Source organism: Dioscorea cayenensis, chromosome 19 (assembly GCF_009730915.1).
Source record: "Dioscorea cayenensis subsp. rotundata cultivar TDr96_F1 chromosome 19, TDr96_F1_v2_PseudoChromosome.rev07_lg8_w22 25.fasta, whole genome shotgun sequence".
In the NCBI taxonomy this organism is placed as follows: Eukaryota; Viridiplantae; Streptophyta; class Magnoliopsida; order Dioscoreales; family Dioscoreaceae; genus Dioscorea; species Dioscorea cayenensis.
Window position 1 is genome coordinate 475,666 of NC_052489.1, and position 19,613 is coordinate 495,278.

The 19,613-nt window shown below is 35.4% G+C and overlaps 1 protein-coding gene across 7 annotated transcripts; it reads right to left on the reverse strand.

Moving 5' to 3' along the window:
• Positions 1–1,193: 1,193 nt before the first annotated feature.
• LOC120283885 (jmjC domain-containing protein C) lies at positions 1,194–19,605 on the reverse strand. Of its 7 annotated transcripts, XR_005543395.1 has the most exons (21): positions 19,487–19,605; positions 19,328–19,405; positions 17,949–18,047; positions 17,654–17,809; positions 17,338–17,406; positions 17,060–17,186; positions 15,674–15,746; positions 15,485–15,601; positions 9,315–9,434; positions 9,158–9,176; positions 8,412–8,490; positions 6,510–6,829; positions 5,710–5,825; positions 5,538–5,631; positions 4,847–4,964; positions 4,544–4,698; positions 3,537–3,656; positions 3,129–3,246; positions 2,995–3,053; positions 1,992–2,087; positions 1,194–1,412 (listed from the first exon to the last, which is right to left on the reverse strand). XR_005543395.1 is itself a non-coding variant. In XM_039290673.1 (16 exons), exons 1-15 carry the CDS (start codon positions 19,583–19,585, stop codon positions 4,890–4,892), a joined length of 1,626 nt encoding a protein of 541 aa, XP_039146607.1. In that variant the 5' UTR covers positions 19,586–19,605; the 3' UTR covers positions 4,264–4,698; positions 4,847–4,889. The 7 variants fall into 7 exon arrangements, 5 of the variants coding, with proteins under 5 accessions (XP_039146607.1, XP_039146606.1, XP_039146604.1 ...); XR_005543396.1 differs by lacking the exon at positions 1,992–2,087; XM_039290673.1 differs by lacking the exons at positions 1,194–1,412; positions 1,992–2,087; positions 2,995–3,053; positions 3,129–3,246; positions 3,537–3,656 and having other exon boundaries at positions 4,264–4,698; positions 17,949–18,032.
• Between the last annotated feature and the right edge of the window lie 8 nt (positions 19,606–19,613).

The following is a 19,613-nucleotide window of genomic DNA, read 5'->3' on the forward strand; positions in this document are numbered from 1 at the left end:
TGCAGGACAAGAAATGCAGTTTCACTGTATGCTATTGACAATTATAGCACACAAACAATAATGTCAACAAAGGAAAATTGCATTCAACCCCAGTTCTGATTAATAAAAAAACCATAATTAATCCCTACTGTTATGTAAAATCCCAAAATGTTGGCAAAATAAAAAGCAGAGTTAAATAACGGCCCCATAGTAACCCAACATGGCCCACTGCCAAAGCTCGCTGGTATGCCCAATAACGGCCCAATATAAAAACCCACCAGAAAGCCTAACAACACGATAACAGCCCATTCCGGCCCAAAAGAGAACCATCAGGACGGCCCATCAATAGCCCATTAGACCTTCAACAAAATAAAGCCAACGGCCACCACCTTTGTTAGCGATTGTTTTTGTCTTCACTGATTTTATTTTAAGTGACTGCCGAACCAGGTGCTCATTTTTATTTGTTATTGAATGTCATTCACTGTAATCTTTCATATATGTACATATATGTACATATATTTTCGTGATGACATGCAACCCTCTAATACCAATTCACTGGCAACGTATGTTCTTTCATTTTTCAGAACTTGTTATTTAAGAGAAAAAGCATTACTACTGGCTTGTCATTTAGCCTCCCTCATGTTTTTCTTAAGTGCGTGTAATACTCTCTTTCATGGACTTGTGTGGGCAATGCTCTCATCTCTCAAATCTCAATGACTCATGTGAAACTCTTGGCAATCATTTTTACAACCTATTGACTGTCATTTGCTAGCTAATTTATAAACTTTATTCACAAATTGACATGCGCAACACCTGTGTTCATTTTTATTAGTGATCATCATTCGCTAGCTCAGCTCGTACATATATACATTTTTTTTTTTTCTGTGTGACTCATTATTATTTACTAGATTTTAAATATATATATATATATACACACGTACCCACCCACCACAGCGTCTCTCTCTCTCTCTCTCTCTCTCTCTCTCTCTCTCTCTCTCACACACACACACACACATGTTCTATCTACATACATGTTTTTTTTTTGGGAAGGGAAACGGGCGAACCCACTGCAGAGCGCAGGAGGCGTCCTGCAGCAGTGAAAACAGTGAAGGCAGGGATCAGCATCACGTGAGTCTTTGAACCACCCATACACAATTACTTTTCACAACTCCCAGAAATGTGCCCCAGCCGAGAATCGAACTCTCACCACTCAGTGAGAGCTCTATCGGCGACCCGTGTGCCAATAGACCCGAAGGTCGTTGGCCTATCTACATACATGTTAGGTCAGGCTAATGTTTTACATCTGCATGTCAGCCTATGAGTTCTATACACATAAGCATCTTCTTCCTCTTGAATCATCACAGCCTCATGGTGTGGATTTAACCTGTGAAATTGCATACAAGTTGGCCCACGGTATGATTCTTTAGTTTCACCTACAATCAATGCAAACCGAGTTGTCAAAATATCAAGAATTCACAAATTAAATCACATAATTTTAAAAAACAGCATGAAACAAAGCCAAGCCACAAACTTTAATCATCCTAACAATAAACAAACCACGGGCCTTTAATAAAATAAACATGATCAGGAAATGCAAGTTACATATGAATGGAATGCATATATTTAATAAGCAAGACGATACATTTGATGGTTACATTTCCAATGTCTTACAACATACAAAGGCATTGAATCAACAGGATTGATGTGAGTACCTGATGCTTTCATGACCAGAAAATTGGAAAAATGCCAGTTATTTCTCAAGACCTAATCCAATATGTAATGCCCATAAATGCTACACTGCCAACTCAGTTTCTTATGTAACACTACTCGGACAACATTGGTACGGCAGAAAAACCACTTTGATTTCAAGACTATATCCAACAATTCAAGATAGGGGGTTCTCTTTTGAAAGTACCTAATTTCTATTCTATGAATGAGAAATTATTGGCAGAAAAAATTCCAGTGATTATCCGAAAGTAATGTAGAACAATCTCGTTAGTTGAGTGTTATACCTCAGTGACGCATATATTTTTTTGGGCATTGCTATCTCCAAAATCAACCATAGTTGTTTTGATGAATGAGAAGAAAAAGAAACAAACAATAATGGCCTGTAAAACATAAAGAATTAAATAAAAGTATAAAACAACAAAATAATGCCAGCATGAACTCATTCATTATCTTCAGAAAATGATCTTTCTAAATAAGGAAATTGCTCAAGCATAAGCAATTTGATCCATTGATAACTCTGTAGCTACTTATCCTGACTGTTGACAAACGCAATACAAGTGTAAATATAAAATTACAAGCAGTGATGTGAAACAATCATACTAAAACATCAATGACAGTCATGCATGGACAAGGTTCAAGAAGGAAAGATGGAATGCCATTGAAGACATATGGGAAGGCATACAAATGGCATAAAGACAGTTTATTTAAAGGCATCATGCTACTCCATTGCCTCCCTATATTCAACTCAAGGCATAAAATTTCTTTTCAGGTTTACAATAAAGTAAAGGACATGACATTTTATCAAAAGAATTTTCCAAGAAAATATAGTGGTTAATGCAATAAACTACTATCACAAATGCAGACAAAACAAAAATAAAATAATATAAAAGACACCAAGTAGTCACTACAACAAGAAGAGGAAGATGGATCACAAACTTAAATAAGAAACTAGAATAACTAATGAGAAGAAAAGTTTGAAACAAACAACCTCCAGAAGAGTTGCTAAGACACTGGCCACATTATTTCCCCATCATATGAGTTGTTACAACAAGCTTGTTGAATAAAACACACTTAATATGGCCGGTTGAATGCATCCAGATAACAATATCACATTTAAGTACAAACCGTGCAGAAGCCACAAAAAGGAATCAGGCAACAAGCACAAGGTCTACTAGTGGTTGTCGGGCTCCAGCCACTAAACCAAAGGACTATTTTTATGTTCTTCAAAAGAACGAATTCAATAATATTGTTTTAGAAAAGCAAGATCAAATGTAAATACTTAGTTACCTCATGATATATCATAAAAGAGCTAAGATGGCAGCACCCTATGTGCACAGTATTGGATTCTGCAACACAGAACGAAAAGAAATATAGTGAAGTTTATAAGAAAAGGGATCAAAAATTAATTCATTGATACTTACACCATCTAGAATAGCTGGATCCAATATAAAATGCTGAAATGGCTCTTTTCTCGGACTTAAATGCAACAAATAGAATATGCTATCCGAAGCAAAGAGAATAAGCACCTAACCAGAAGCTCTGAGATATAAAACAAGGTAGATACATCAGTTGTAAATTGGCAAATTCTAAACAATGGGATTTTGGTAACAACAAACAAAGCAAAACCAAAAGGTCCATAAACACACCCACGAACAATCAAATCTTTGATAGATTGGAATTGTTTGGAAGCTTCATTTAAGATTCTTAAAGAGCAATAAAACGTTGAATGAATTTGAAACTTGGAAAATATGCAATTATTAGTTTAAATCTGAAAAATATACCTACCTAGCAATCACAGGACTTTGGAACTTTGAAATAAAAATGTATACCTGGTCACTAGTTTGCTTTCCAGTCTTGAACTCTGAAGGCATTATTTTCTTGTCTGAACCATCACTGATTGAATGCATCTTACTGGATAGAAGCATCAATCATTCCTTTCAATCTAAACCCTAAGATACCTCAATGTATATTTGTGAGTACATATTACATCATTGAACCAACAAAAGAACAAGAAATGATGTGAGATATAAATCTAGACAAAATGACAAAATGGAGCTTCTTGAGAAAATTATAGCAGTGTGCACTTACATCAGTGCCATTTAGGGATTAACATGCATGCATTTAAACATGTAAATCACAATCAACTTTTAGCAAGGAAAAAACCTCAATATTGAACATTTTGGAAGATAACTGTAAATCTTTCATATATTTCCTGAACTGTGACGGCATGTTTACCTATTTACAGACAATAGATAACAACAAAAGAAAGATAGACACCTATTGGATTCATGAATTCTTGTAGATAAAAAACCCATATGACATGAAATGAGTATGTGGTTCTATTAAGCCTTTGAAAGGCAGTTACAATATGACCTTTTTAAAAGTTAAAAGTGATGATGGTCACAATATCATTAGCATCTCTCGTTTTCAATAACTGTTGATTCTTCACTTTTATAGTATTTGTTTATACACGATCAAATTCAATCACACCCAGACAATCCATTAATAATTAAAGAAAAATGACTGAGACATAAATAATAGCAAAAATGCAGCCAGAAAAGTAAAACCCACACCCACCCAGAACCTTGTTTTATACCATTAAAATCCTCTATAAAAGCAACCAAGAAAGCAAGGCCACAAAGTTAAATGAAAATCATATATTTAAATAATTGTGCGGACCTTGTTATTGGCATTACATTAGCTGAAATATCATATTTGTAAAGTTCAGAGCTAATCTTTGGCATGCATATGATAATGGTTCAAAGTTATCATCTTCAAGTTTGAAAATGGCAAGGGTCGAAGGCTCCCTTCTTTAGTGGACACCACAGACACCAACCTGAAATGTGTGCGAGACCAGAAACAAAGAGTGCACACTTGTTGAGATCTGAAATGAAAAGCCGGTTCCTGATTTTGATGAATGCATTGTTGTGCTGAAGGCCCACTGCTCCTTGGGTGCATATCCAAACATTTCCTGCAATGACAAAGCAGAGTCTTGTGTGCGGTTCATATAAACACACAATGACAATTCATTCAATTAGCACTGTCCTAACAATGTTGCCCAAAACTCCATTGTTCATTCAATGGAGTTATGTGAAACAAGAAACACAGCATCTTTCATCGATTATGTTGCACACTCTACCTTTTCTGTCATCCAGGTCATGCATGTCTGCCAGCATTCACAACTAACTAATCTTGGCGTCGTCATTTACTCCCAAATCACTTACTCCCAAATGTAAATTAAGCACATTTTTGTATGCCTGCATAACAAGAAGTGCATCCATTAGTCTGACAATAAACAAACAAAAAGATACAAATAAGATTCCCCGGAAATTCTATGTACGTGGACTCTTTTAACCAGTAATCAACTACTTTTCCTTGAAGAATCAGCTTAGGTTATAACTGAAAACTTAGGAGCAAAAAAAGACATAAAAATCATGTGTGGCAAACTGGTAATAAGCATCGTAATGCAACCATGTCAGACTCCAAAGGATGATATGGGGGCCAAATTTGAAGACAATTCAAAAAGAGCCATTATATATATTGCGAATCAAAATGATTGCATCCACATGATTTGGCAACAAATTGTTTAGCTGGAAGAATGCCGTGATTGGTATCCAATTTAGAAAATCAGGACAATCAAAACCAGTGATAAAACAAGGAAAACAAAATCGTCAAAATTGCAGGATGGAGACTTCCTGATCAACTAAATATTTAATTTTAGCAAGTATAATCAAGAAAAATAGTGTGGATTTTTCAATTTAAATAGGACTCAGTGCATGTATGTCAAATATGAGTTAACTTCCTGAACAAGGAAAAAATACTCAAGGTACCTGAAAAGAGAATATTTCCTTTCCATTCAAAATTGCATCCATCGCAGCATGCTGATCATCAAATACACTATAGAACTTTTGGTAAAACTCTTTCCTGCATGAAGTCAAATGAACAAGAAAATCATCATTACAGAAATTTCTAAACAAGAAACAAAGCACTATTGATATGTACTGTTCTTCTTTTGTGGTCTGTTGATCCATCTCATCAAATTTACGTGTAAGTACTTCTGCACCGGTAGGCGACAGCATGTGCAGGACAAGAGCTTCCAATGTCCTTGGGAAGTAGTGCTGACAAGAAATGCCGTTTACTGTATGTTATTGACAACTCTAGCACACAAACAATGATGCCAACAAAGAAAATTGCATGCAACCCCAGTTCTGATAAAACCATAATCCTACTGTTATATAAAATCCCAAAAATGTTAGCAATTACAAAATAAAAAGCAGAGTTAAATACGAAGAATCATTGAATCATTTTAAAATAAGTGGAGGCACAATGGTGTATAAATGGCAAGAAAAATTCCAATGGTGAAGAGTTCCAGATCATGGCTTCTCAAAACAGCCCATCAACGCTGCAGCAAGCAAGGTGAAACACAAGGAATACCGCATTCAATCAACAGAAAAATTATTAACTCATTGATTAAAAGAATAGTTCCAATAAACAGAAAGCAACTTAAGAGTATATTTTTTCTGGGATAGTTCAAAGAAAAGCTTGACTAAATGTAAAATAGTATTACAAAAATTTTGAAATTAGATATCAAGCAAAATTGAAAGACGTAAAACCATACTCTTTATCGGCAAAAAATTAAGATGGAATCATCCAAGTAGATCAAAATCTCTACTTAAGCAAAGGCGTAGTCAATTCTCTAAATTTGCAAAATAATAAAGTGTGGGAATATTGCATAGATCACCAAATATATGAAGCAAATTCAGGTCATTAGATGAGCATATGAAATAAATAGGAAGCCCTACCACCATGACCAGAAAGACCTTTCGAAGAACAAGTGGTTCAATTGTCCAAAAAATGCTTGTAACAGGATTGTCCTCTAAGAGAACAGAATTTTCTGTTCTAGCATGCGTGCAATTATTTTCAACGGTAACATCCAAAGCTTCCAAATGGGACTCCTTAACTTGATTTTGACCAGAAGAGTTAAGAGTGTTATGCACCAAAGAAATTAATTCATGTAGTACAACCGAAGTGAAGGGTTCTAGCTGTTCCAAAGTCACCCCCTGCTGTTCAGCATTCCCATTTATGTTACCCCTCTGGACAACAGAATTTGATTCATCACCACCTGATAGAACAAAAATAAACACAGTTATCGGCATTGCAAGCACAACTGCAAAAAAAAAAATATTAGAGAACTACACAAACATAAACACTGCATTTATTGATAAACTGGGGCAAGGGATTCCAGATTGTGGATAGAACTTAACTCAAATTCCCTAAGATATACTTTCTTTACGTGTTTTGGTCAGAAGAAGTGGCATAATAGGGATCCCACTATCCCCAAACCAAAGAAAGGTGTCTCTTCTCATATACCTTTATGAGAGATTTTGACACATTTGGGTATGAACAGGAGTAAGAGTAATGCTGAATTTCATAAAAGAAACAGAATCACCCAGCTTCAAGGACAAGGGGGCAGCTTAAACTAGAAGACCAAAATTAGTGTCTCGTATAAGCATTATCAGATGCCTGAGGTGTTGAAGTTGTTACATACTTATTGCAACTTTGCATCATTGTCATCAACACCTTTCTCCAAATAACATGAGTGCAGCTAAAACTAAAAAATAATAAAAGAATCCATCAGCCAAAACTCATCGATTAAAAAAACCACTAAAAGTATCAGCAAGGCAGCTCAGAACTTGCATAGGGAAGACAGGCTCAAACTCCAAATGAGCAAGCATAGGTTCAAAAGAAATCCAACCTAGAATCTTGACAAGCTATAGTTTGTATGAGTATAGAGACAGGCTTTTGGCACAGTTTAGTTTCACCAGATACAAAAGGTACAACAGACAATAGCACCAACTCAACACTAGCTTGGCCATGTGCTGCTTCTACAAATGGTTTCGCCGCATTATAACTGGTGTCTTGGGATCTACTACTCTATCCTTGCCTCAGTTGTGATCAGTAAAACTTCCAAATGGTAGGATCACACATGTCATCAAACTTAAAAACTAACAGAGAATTCTCATTTTAATATTGAGCTTGACAGAAAATTGTAAACCTAAAATATAATATGGTTAGCCACCTATAAATTTATAATGTAATTGTTTGACAACTAAATAGTAAAAATAATGAAAAGTGCACCTGCAATATTTCTGCTTAGATCTATCGTGACTTATACCAGAAAGTCTTTATATCCAATAAATATTACTTAGTTCAATCAATTTGTTTTAAGTCTATTCTTCATATACTTATCTAACTGATTTCTAAGGGTGTGATCTGATAAAAGAAGCATGGGAGGAAAGAAAAATACTGAAGATGGTGAAAGGGTAAGGAAAAAAATTTGTCCATTCACCTTTTCTGTTATTTGATTATTCATGACATTCTTTTTTATTGAACATGATAAGGAAACAATTTTTCCTCTTTGTCCTCTTTTCATCTATTTTCCCTTAACATAAGCAAATTAACACAACAAGATGCAAATCATATATGGACCTAAGTCCAAGTCAATATACTCATAAAAAATATTACTTGTAAATCCATTTATTTCAGAATCTTAAATTAGGGTCCAGGTGACTGAAAAGTAGTGCCCCTTATATATCTTAATCTCTTTTGGTGACTAATCAAATGAAAGATAAATATTAGTTTTTAACTAAATCAGATATATCTTTGATGCTAGATCAGAACAATTAAAATAAAAGATAACAAACCTGTTGGAAAATCAGTAGCAATTTCAGCCATTTTCTTGCATCTTAAACTAGCAAAGGGGCTCTTGCACAGCATCTTATCCTGTCCTATTCACAAGAGAACACAAACCCCAGGTCACCTCCTAAAGTATCAGACATAACCTGTTTGTAGACTTAATTTTCCGGAAGATAGTTGCATTTGTAGCATATTAACTTATATTATCATTGTCAATAAGATCAAGCAACCTCAATTTTGATCAAAGGAAAACATCCAATTTAAAGTGCACAGTGATATAAAGTGCCTGCTGTGCTTGTCAGCATTTATATCTAAGTTTACATTTATTTGTATATTTCTGTATGTAAAATCAAAACACAAGCCTATTTATCCACAAGTTCAAGTCAAACTAATCAAAAGCATTTTTCACAACTTGTAGGACACTTGTGACTTTAATGTGAGGAGAACACAAGAAAAGGGGCTATCTTCTTTTCCAAGGTAAATAATCAAACAGGAACAGGAAAGAGTTGAAATATCAGACACCAAGAAATCTAATGTTTCAAGGCACCTACAATTTTAAATCAATTCAATGACAACAAGTTAGATAATGAGTTCAGAAAACAATGCTATTCATATATTACTGTGGCATATATAAGAAATTTTAGGCCTTGACAATGGTGACCAGAACAGGAAGGCTGTTATGTCTAAATTAACAATCTTAGTAGTTGCATGATACCCAAAAGGGCAAACAATATCCTACTGAGAAGATGCATACCTTTTCCCGCTCAAGCAGTCTTTTCCCATTACAGTCAAGTCAAAACGCGTCCAAAAAGATGCAATCGATCAACATGAAATAACGCAAATAAATAATTTTTTTACAGGTCAACCTCATTGCCCATTTTGCCCTAAAGCAAACAGTAAAGTAATAATACCTGCTTAATATTCGGCGTAGATAGTATGCTTCCATGTGTTCTGACATGTTAGACATCATAAAAGACTTCCACCAGAAGTTCACCGCAATGGTCAAATCATCACTATCCACTTGGTGAAACCTGAGAAAAAAGCATGTGTCAGCAACAAACATGGAGATATTTATACATTTAAAGATCATTTAAGAAAAGATCATCACTAAACTAAGAGTAAGATGATATGTTACCTCTTGCTTATCATTTACTTCACCGTGTGATGATCTTTCTAACCAAATCTCAAGTCCTTGTATAAGCTAAAAGGAAAAAGCTGGTATCATATGATGTCACTTACAAGTCTCTCATAATCAAATAAGTTACCTTTTCCCTTCTAGTCCTAATCAGATAAAGGTGTTTGATTATAAATAGTTTATTTTGTTTAAGATAGTTTTATTTTATTTTCCTTTTTTACCTTTATTCTTATTGGTATAAATTTGTATACCCTAGAAACACAAAGAACAGAAAAGTATTGATATTGTATCACACTGGAGGCTAGGGTTTCCTTAAAATAAACCAAGTTCTTCCAATCTTATTCTGCTTCCCACTCTATACACAAGAATCCTATCATCATAGAACTAGAGCCAGTATCAATCTTTATTTCTATATGATTCTTACTCATGGACAAAAAGAATGCTCGGGCATCACAGATTTGCAATCTTTCACAATTTTGTGATGATCATGGTAGAGAATCGCGAGTGATGATCCAAATTTGAAGCTTGCCAAGTTGAAAAAAAATTAAGCAGTTGAAAGATTCTCTCCAGGCAAACATTGACTGGGTTTTTGGGGAATTTGCACAAAAAAGTCACCATGATCAAGGTTGAGCTCAGTGACAAATTCTCTAAAGCAAGTCACATGAAAATTAAGGACCTGGGCATGCCGTTAGAGGAGGTGGTTTGCATGGCGACCGTGATCCCAGTCTACACATGAATGTTGAATTTCCTTGATGGAAGGGAGGTGATCCTACAGGTTAAATTTCTAGTGCAGAAAATTTATTTTGATTCCATCGCACTCTACGTACATCACAGTAGCAATCACCCCTACTAATCTTGATGGTGATGCTATCCAATGTTTATGATTGGTTCAAATCTTCCCACAGAGTTCCCACATAGGAAGAATTTGTTCAACGTCTCTTGATTAGATTTGGTCTTTCAGAGTATGAGAATATTGCTTGCACAGATTTGGCAAAAAACCACAATTTTGGAGTACCAAAGCCATTTTGAATGCCTATCTAACAGGGATAAAAAAAAATAGACAGAACACCAACTAGTTGGTACCTTAGTAGACGGTTTTCGGTCAGATTCATAAAATGCTAGTTGCAATTTCCTTCTCCAAACTTCATGAAGAGAAAATTACTGAAGAGTGTTGTTGGTCACCAAAGTCATCTTGTCCATTGGAAAGATACATGAGAGCATATCATCTACTAATTGGAATGCTCCATTAAAAAAGCTTGCACTAGAAAAGCTTAAGGAATGCATAGATAAGGGTTTGGCATTGTGATGAAAAATGGCAAGAGGGGCATCATTGCAAGAATAGACAGTAGTTTTTGATGGTTAAACTGGTCAATGATGATGGAACAAACATCAAGAAGAAAGGCTAAACGATGATGATGATGGTGATGACCATACAGTTGCATGTCTGTTCATGGCATTCATGCATTAGCAAGTTATCCAACTCCCCCAAGACTGTGCAAGTCAGTGGCTTCATCAAATGTGGGCCTACCACCATTCTTTTCAATTTTGGTAGTACAAAAATAAATTTTGACGTCCAAGTCTCCAACAGGCTTAACTTATTTGTGTAGAATTCGGAGAAGTTTGATGTGAAAGTAGCTGATGGAAGGTCCTTATCCGGTACAGAGAAGTGTTCTAATGTGGAAATTTCTTAAAAAACCACAATATCACATCATACGATTCATACCTATTTTTACTATCATTAGATCTTTGTTGCAAGGAATGTGAGAGAAGCTACCATTCATCAGGGCAACATCCTAATAAATAGATACAAGAGTATGTAAGAATATGTATGAACAGGGAGATACAATGTATATATATACGTTATACATAAAGGTATATTACTCTAACACGCCGCCTCAAACTCACGATGGGGCATAAATTGAGAGTTTGTCAACTAAGAACTGAAATTGAGCGACAGTATGTGCCTTAGTGAAAAATCAACAAGTTGCTGTGTAGAGACAACACACAGAAGAAAAATACTGCCAGTAAGACAATGATGACGAACAAAGTGAAGAGAGACCTCAAGATGCTTTGTGCGCTCATAAAACACTGGATTGGCAGCAATTTTGATGGCACTCTGGTTATCACAATAGATAGGAGTAGGGCAGATGTGGAGACACCAAAGTCCATCAAAATCTTAAAGGAAAACGCAGAAACCAATAGTAGATCTCCAATTAGTAACATCACCTGCCCAATCAGCATCACAGTATGAGCGCAACTCAAGCGAGGACGTGGTAGAAAATAGTAGAGATCGAGTAATAATGCCACGGAAATAACGAAAAACCCGTAGAAGTGCAACATAATGAGTAGATCGGAGAACACTGACAAATTGGCTAAGAACTCGAACAACATACGCAATATCAGACCGAGTGATGGTCAAATAAATAAGAGCACCCGCAAGTGCTCGATAGCGGGTACGATCATTTAACAGCTCACCATCAGAAGAAGAGAAACAATGATACAACTCAATAGGAGTGGAGGCAGTGCGGAGATCAGTGATGCTAGCTTATCAAAAAATATCATAAATGTACTTTTGTTCATACATACTCTTACATACTCTTGTATTTATTTATTTATTGGGATGTTGCCCTAATAAATGATAGCTTCTTCTCTCACATTTTCTTAAATGGTATCAAAGAAGGTTTTCCCAGCGATTTTTTTTCAATAAACTCTAACCATCTCTTCATCTCGCCGGATTTATCTTTACTTCGCCGGATATCTCCCTATTTTTCCGGCATCATCATTTCTTTGCAGGATCTAAAGCTTTCGTGAGATGCTTTCTCGGCGTTTTTTTTATTTTCACCGAATATGTGTCTACTTGGTCGAATTTCTTTTTGAGAGCGCATTAGCTCTTCGTTTACTGCCTTGGCTTCCTTCACGCCGGTCTCCTCCCTGCACACTTCAGCTTCAGTCTTGCGCTCGAGATCGGCCCCGATCTGCCAGCCTCCACGCATCACCGCCGGAAGCCTCCTCGGTCTCCGCACCGCACCTCCACTCCTCTGTGCAACAGCTCTGTCCGTAGCCTCTCTTTTTGCCGCCACTCCGTTTGGTGCACAACTCAATCCGGTGACGAACTCCATCCGGTGACAAGAAGATGGCAGCCATATCACAGTGAATGAAAGTTTATTTGATAGAAGACATCAACATAATGGCAAACAAAGTGGCAGATAACCCTTAATTAATGGTGACAAATTTCTAAAGTGCCAGACAAAGCTTCCTTGATGATGACTCATTGGTGATTCATCTCTACAGTGACATCTACAGCAATACCTACAAGGACAGCACACTGTTGCTTACAGTGACACCTACAATAACATCTACTATGATACCTACAGTAACAACGCACTAGTGCCTACAGTGACCCTGTTTTCCATCATCTACAATGACAACGCACTGTTCCCTAAAGTGTCGAGCACAGTGCTTCCACGACACCTCCACTGCGATGATACAGGAATTGATTAAAAAAAAAAAACCACAGCCTCCTCTTCACCTTCTCCAAGATCGTTTGTCATGTGTCGTTACTGCAAGCATTCTAGACATGTGAAGCATCAGTGTCTTAAGCTTCAACAACAACAGGAGCAACAGTCTCGCTCTCTGTCTTCTTCTTATGTTATCAATATAGATTACCTCATGTTTGGCTTTTCTTGAACGAAACCCGGGATCTTCCGTTGATTCTTCTTCATTTTCGTCCTCGTTTTCTAAACCATTTGTCAATTTATATGACCATCGAGGAACCTTTTTCAAAATTTCTTCTATTCCAATAGATTTATATAATTATTTGAAGCATTCTAGAAAAAGAAACTGAAAAGAAGTTATGGAGATAAAATAGTACAAAACGAGAAGATATCAAGGAACATGACCCATCAGTGTCAACCACCATGGGCATGGAGCACAATGCAGGATCTTAATTCAGAAAGGACTATGATCCACCTTTGGTGCACACCACACTCATAGCGCATGGCCACCAAAAAAAAACCCTAATATTTCATCCTATATAAGACCATGGAAGATTTTTAGAAAGGGATCTTTTGGTCGCCATGGTTAGAGTTCAAAGTTGAGAAACACCAGAAGACCAAAGCAAACATCAAAAGACGGAGAAAATCAAAAATTACTTAAAGATCTATCGACTTTCAAGCGTAGAACTCATCAATCAAACCGAGCTTTTTTTTCCTTTATTTCGTTTTATGTTATTTATTGATGCTTAGTTTGAACATCATGGGTTGCTATTTGAACATGAGTGAGTAGATCATCTTTCGAGGGTTGGGGATTGGCCCCTTGATGAATAAAGATACTTTAAATTGACTTTTCTTTCTATTTTAATGCTTAAATTTTGTTTAATTTAATCCTTTGGTTTTAATGCTTGTCAATGTGATGGATCCTATATTTGCATGATCTTAGACACCAAAAGAAAGACCGAAAGGTGAACTACGGTGTTAGAAACCCTAGGATTAAGCTTGAAACCATAGATTTGGCTTTCTTGAGAAACAATGGTTATCACAGAAATTAAAAAATCTAATAAGATTCAATTACCCTGAAGGTAGAAGTTTATCTAAGTTAGATACATCACTATATTTTCAAAAAGGAAATAGTGAGTACTATAGAATAAACCACCTTCAAACAATTAAGCTTAATAGAGAGTCATACAAGATCTTTTGTTTATCATTACGGTGAAACCCTAATCCTAGAAACCTTTGAATTATGAATTCTCCCTCCTTGCCATTGCCCATATTTTAATAGTTTTAACTTCAATTACAATTAGTTCTATTTATCTTCATTATCCTTTTATTTGGCTTTGTGTAGATAACCTTTAGTTACAAGAAATTAGTAATCAACATCATATTCCTCGTGGGAACGATATTTTATTTACTACTTGACGACCTGTGCACTTGCGATACGCATCACGCATCAAAATTCATGTTATTACCAGTTTGAAGCTAAGGAAATAATAGGTATCCATACCACACAAACCAAAATCTCCAACAATTACAAAAATGGTAATCCAGAAGTAAGATACATATCATCAAACTTGAAAAACAATGGACTAACGAAAAGGAGAAAATATGAAAGCACAATCTTGTCAAAAAAAAAAAAATCTTACCTAGTTCACAAACACCATGAAATGTAAGGGTAATATAAGGAAAAACAACATTTATGATCTCTAGATGAAACATCTAATTGAGGGTTCAATTCAATTAAAAAAAATAAAAAATAAAAAATAAATAAAAATAAAAATAGCTAGTTGAGATCATCATTTATCTGATCATGATTGTTAAAGGTTGCTGGCTTAGTACCTAGAAATGGCTTCATCGCCTAGTTACTTAGTTACCTAGTTGACCATACCGTGTGTTTAGTTATTTTTGAAAAAGTATAAGTTCTTTCAAAAATTGAGCTCAATCACAGAATATTTTGTTATTTTAATTTGTTTATGAAACCACTAAAATTTTTGCCAATTTGTGAATGGAGGCACTATTTGTGACTTCATATATATGGTGCATGGCCATATCATCTCTACAATGTATCAGTATAACCTTGTTTTAATGTCCTCTCCTCAAGATGTTGGATTTATTAGTAATGTTGTTTGTTCAAAGCTAAGGAACTTAAAATTGATTTTGGAAAATCATACATACAAGTGTATTAAAAATGAAACATTCGCTTCCACGGCAGAGTCCACAGAGATGTTAAGGCATTACCTAAAAGGTTGCATCCATAAACTTAAACACACCTAATTTTTTGCATCATATATGAAGTGAGAAATAAATCACAGAATGGAGATTAAGCACACAAGCATGCAAATAAATTGCCTCTTCAAATAACTATTCAGCAAGCAAACAAATAGGACCATACAGTTAGGAAAATATACAAAGGAAAAAACAAGCAATTGACCAAAATGAGGAAGAAAGTTTTTACCATCCTTCAGGGATGAAGAGAGCATCGCCTGCATGAAGAATGATTTTCTGAGCATATTCCATACGGCTTTGAGCCGTTGCATTACCCACAAGATCAGGATTGTCGATATTACAATCACTGCCAAATAAGAAGCAAACATATGTTATGGTATTATGAACCATTGTATAAGGCAAATTAAATAAATCATACCTGTGGTTTGAAGCTTCTCCATATATGGGCATTAGTTGTAGCAAAGGACTTGCAGAAGGTGGCCATAAAACAACTGAAATTACATCTATATAATCAGGAAAGTAACACAGCATACAACAATTCATAAAAACAAAATCTAAAAGGTATCCTACAACTGATCTGTAAAAATGATACTTAAAAGGTCTGATCACCGTGTTCCAGGCAGACCAACAGAACGTCTAAAATGGTGGAATGGCCATATATTATCTTACACGGAGGTGATATATGGCAATGAACAGAAAACACAGTGTTTTATATTTTATGATTCAGTTGATGGAAGTTAGAAAACAATTTTAATTTCACTTGATATGGGGCAGATACTGCTATATTGGGGCAGCTTGAAGAGAGGTAAATGCAGTCACAATATTGCTTTAAGCAAAAGATATATTATAATAACAATAATAATAATAATAAACAGATTTTAACAAGGGATTAGCAACTTTTCTTAGAAAGCATCACTATGAGAGATTTATAGTGTAAGTTGGACAAAAAAAGTAAAATCCAAGGACAAGTTATACAGGTAAACCAAAAATTTCCCCACAATAACAGGATAAGAAGGATAGGAACCGGCAAACTCACAGAGGTGCTTCCCTCATTACTTCCTTTAAAAACTACCATTACAAAGAACTACCCTGGTTTTAGATAAAGAGAATACAGAATCAATGTGTCAAGCAAAACTCATGCTGGCGAGCAACAATAAGAAATAAGAAAAAGGTGGATATCTTAGACTACAAGAAGCATGGTACCAAATACTTTTTATCATTCAAACTGTAGTTAATGAACAAGTGATTTATCATTCAAACTATAGTTAATGAATAATTGAATAAGGTGGCAAACTAAGCATTTAGATAGAATTTTGTAAACCATTCACAATTCAGTTTAGAAACAACAAGAAATATGCAAGACTTGCTCGCAACTACAAATCGGGCCATGTCGGATAGTTAGAAGACAAGAAAGACAATGCTAACGAAATTTTTTTTTTTGAAGGATTCCCATTGTATTCTACTACATCTGTCATGAATACCTCGAAAACAGCAAAGAACAACAAGCGAAATTTACCGAAATATAATGTTCAGATAACAAACCCATTCCTTAAAAGTTCAATTCAAATAACAATGTCTACATACATTGAACACCAGAGATGTCACTAATTCAGTAATTGAAGACATATCATTTCTTGCTTATAAGACCACCATTATTTGTTAATTTTTTGTAGTAAATGCAACCTATGACAGCATACCAAAGGAAACTAAACAACGGCAGTTTAACAATTTGTTGCAAATGCAAATTGTGACATCAAATTGAAGGGAGAAAAACACTAACCCATGAATGCTCAGAATCTTTTACCTTGTTTGCATCCAGCAATAATACAAAGAAGGTTATGATGAGGATCATAGTGAGTACTAGATTTGGACCTTGCCCTATTCATCCATAAGTTAATTGCTGACATCTGCTTTGCCTTTAAAAATATTGGCTGCAGTATAAAAATAGAATATCACACCAAAACTCATGAGGGAAGATTGCAAATTGCAAGGACCTATCAAATGCTTAGAGAGCTCCGTATCTGAAACATAACCAAAAAACAGAATCCATTAGCAAATTGGTACTAAAGGAAATGACCAAACCATTCGAATATCTTCCATAAGATTCTCCAAGGGGCATCTCTCTTTGCTCTCTATAAGCAAAATCGGCACCTGTATACAAAAGTCTGTTGTCAACAGAGCTTATCCTCCCACACTTGTCCCATTGAAACATATGGGTTTTAGTATAAATTCACATCAACATAAGTAGGTGTGTGCAAGGTACAAATACAAAAATCAAAGATATGCATCATGGAGAACATAGGGAAAGAGTTGATGGAGGCAATGCAAGTACTAATTAAGAAAAAAAAAGAGACTGAAGAAATTACAATGCAGCATTAATATCATTGAAATGTTTTACCTGAGCTAAATAAATTTTATCAGGAGAATCCAACAAAGTCGATTGAGTTTTATCTGGATCAGAGAGCGCCATAAAAGCAGAGTTATTCCTTGAACTATCGCCGTGATGAAGATACAATTTGCAAGAGGTAAGAAAGGTAGAAAATGATAAAGGAACCTACAATCAGAGAGAAAAATAAATCATGAAATAACCAAATACAAACACCAGAGTGGTACAGCAAAGAATGGCTCAATTTATGAATGGCAAGCATAGAACTATCTCAATCACCAAATTCTTATCCAAAATGCTAGCTTACTCTCTCATGGCGTCTGAGATCTCCATAGAAAACCGGTGCAGATGTAGATAGCATAGCCTCCACAGTAGCAGATCCTACTTGTTCCTGCAAAAACAGCTCCTTTGAAAATGATTTGATTACATTGATGATGTTCTTGATTTCTTCAACCTTCTTAGTGAAAATGTTCACCACATTGTTGTGAAAAGATTCTGACTAGAATGAAATCATCGCTTGGTTCTCAAAAACAACACAAGTAATACACGATAGACTACTAAAGGCCACCAGAACCAAGACTATTCTTGTCTGAAAATTTCATTTTCTTTGCTCAATATATATAAGAGTATAGGACTTATTGTAAGTTGATTGCTTTCTGAAAAAGGAGATGTCATCAATGGAACTCGCACGTAACATTTTAGAGATATATAATAATAGTAACCTGATCATAAAATGGCTTGGTCAAGATGTTACTTTATTCATTCACATCTATTGATCGAGTATGATATACTAATATTTAATGAAGCAGATCTCTTTGAGCACAATAAATGGGACAATTATAATCCCCTACTAGAGTTCTTCATCAAAACCAGGTATTGCGGGTTTAAGGAAGATGCTCAAAAGAGTATTCAAGCAAACTAGCAAGGAGACTAGGCAACAATACACATGAAACTAAACTGAACAACCACAACTACTTTTACCTTATCCCAAAATTCTTTTATCCACGAATGCACCAAGATCATATAAAATCCTCATAAAACCCAAAAATCCATTCAAAGAAAATAAATCATCAGAAGTAAAAACTTCTGAAAATATCAAACTGAAACAAATGCATCAAATAAAAAACACAAACTTCCAAGAAAACCACCCTCCAACGCTAAGCCAAACCCTAAAAAATCTTCAAAAAAAGACAATATAAGGAACAAATAAGAGAAAGAACAAGTTTCTCAAACCATTACTAGTAAATCAGAATTAAAAAACAGGATGATTGTTAGAAATTCTCCAGAACGAAGCTAAAGAAGCAAGATTCATTTGAAAAACACAAAATAAAAAAGAAAACACACGTTCATCAAGAAAAAGTAACCTAAACTAAACCCCAAAATCACATTCCAAGAAACACAAAGAACAATGCGGCATGCACCCAAATAAACAATCAATCAAAACAGCAACAAATTCAAAAGAATAAGACCCATTCCAAGAATACAAATTCAGAAAGAAAACAAAGCCCATCAAGAAAAAGTTAACGAAACCAAACCCAAAATCACATTCCAAGAAACCTCAAGAACTTCAAATAAACCTCCAATCACAATCAGCAACAAATTACCTCATCAAAGAACATTTTCCTTCAAACATAATTTCAAACCCTGCTTTAATTCATCACGAAACGCAAAAAAAAAGCAGCTCACCTCTAAGTAATCAAGACCTCCATTAGAAGGGTTCCACCTGGAGAAGGCCTTCCAATCCCTGGAAACGCCAACAAAGACCTTCAAAGAAGACAAAGAACCAGCGGTACAGAAATCAACAAGATAGGAAAAGAAGACTGGAATCAAGAACATTGGTATTACCGCCGGAACATTGGAGGCTTCAATCAGAGAAGAGAACTCTTCGGAAGATGGAGGTTGCTCGTATCTGCGGATTCGCAGAGGTTCTTCGACTTCCGCCATTGTTGCCTTCTTCCTTCTCTGCAGTCGA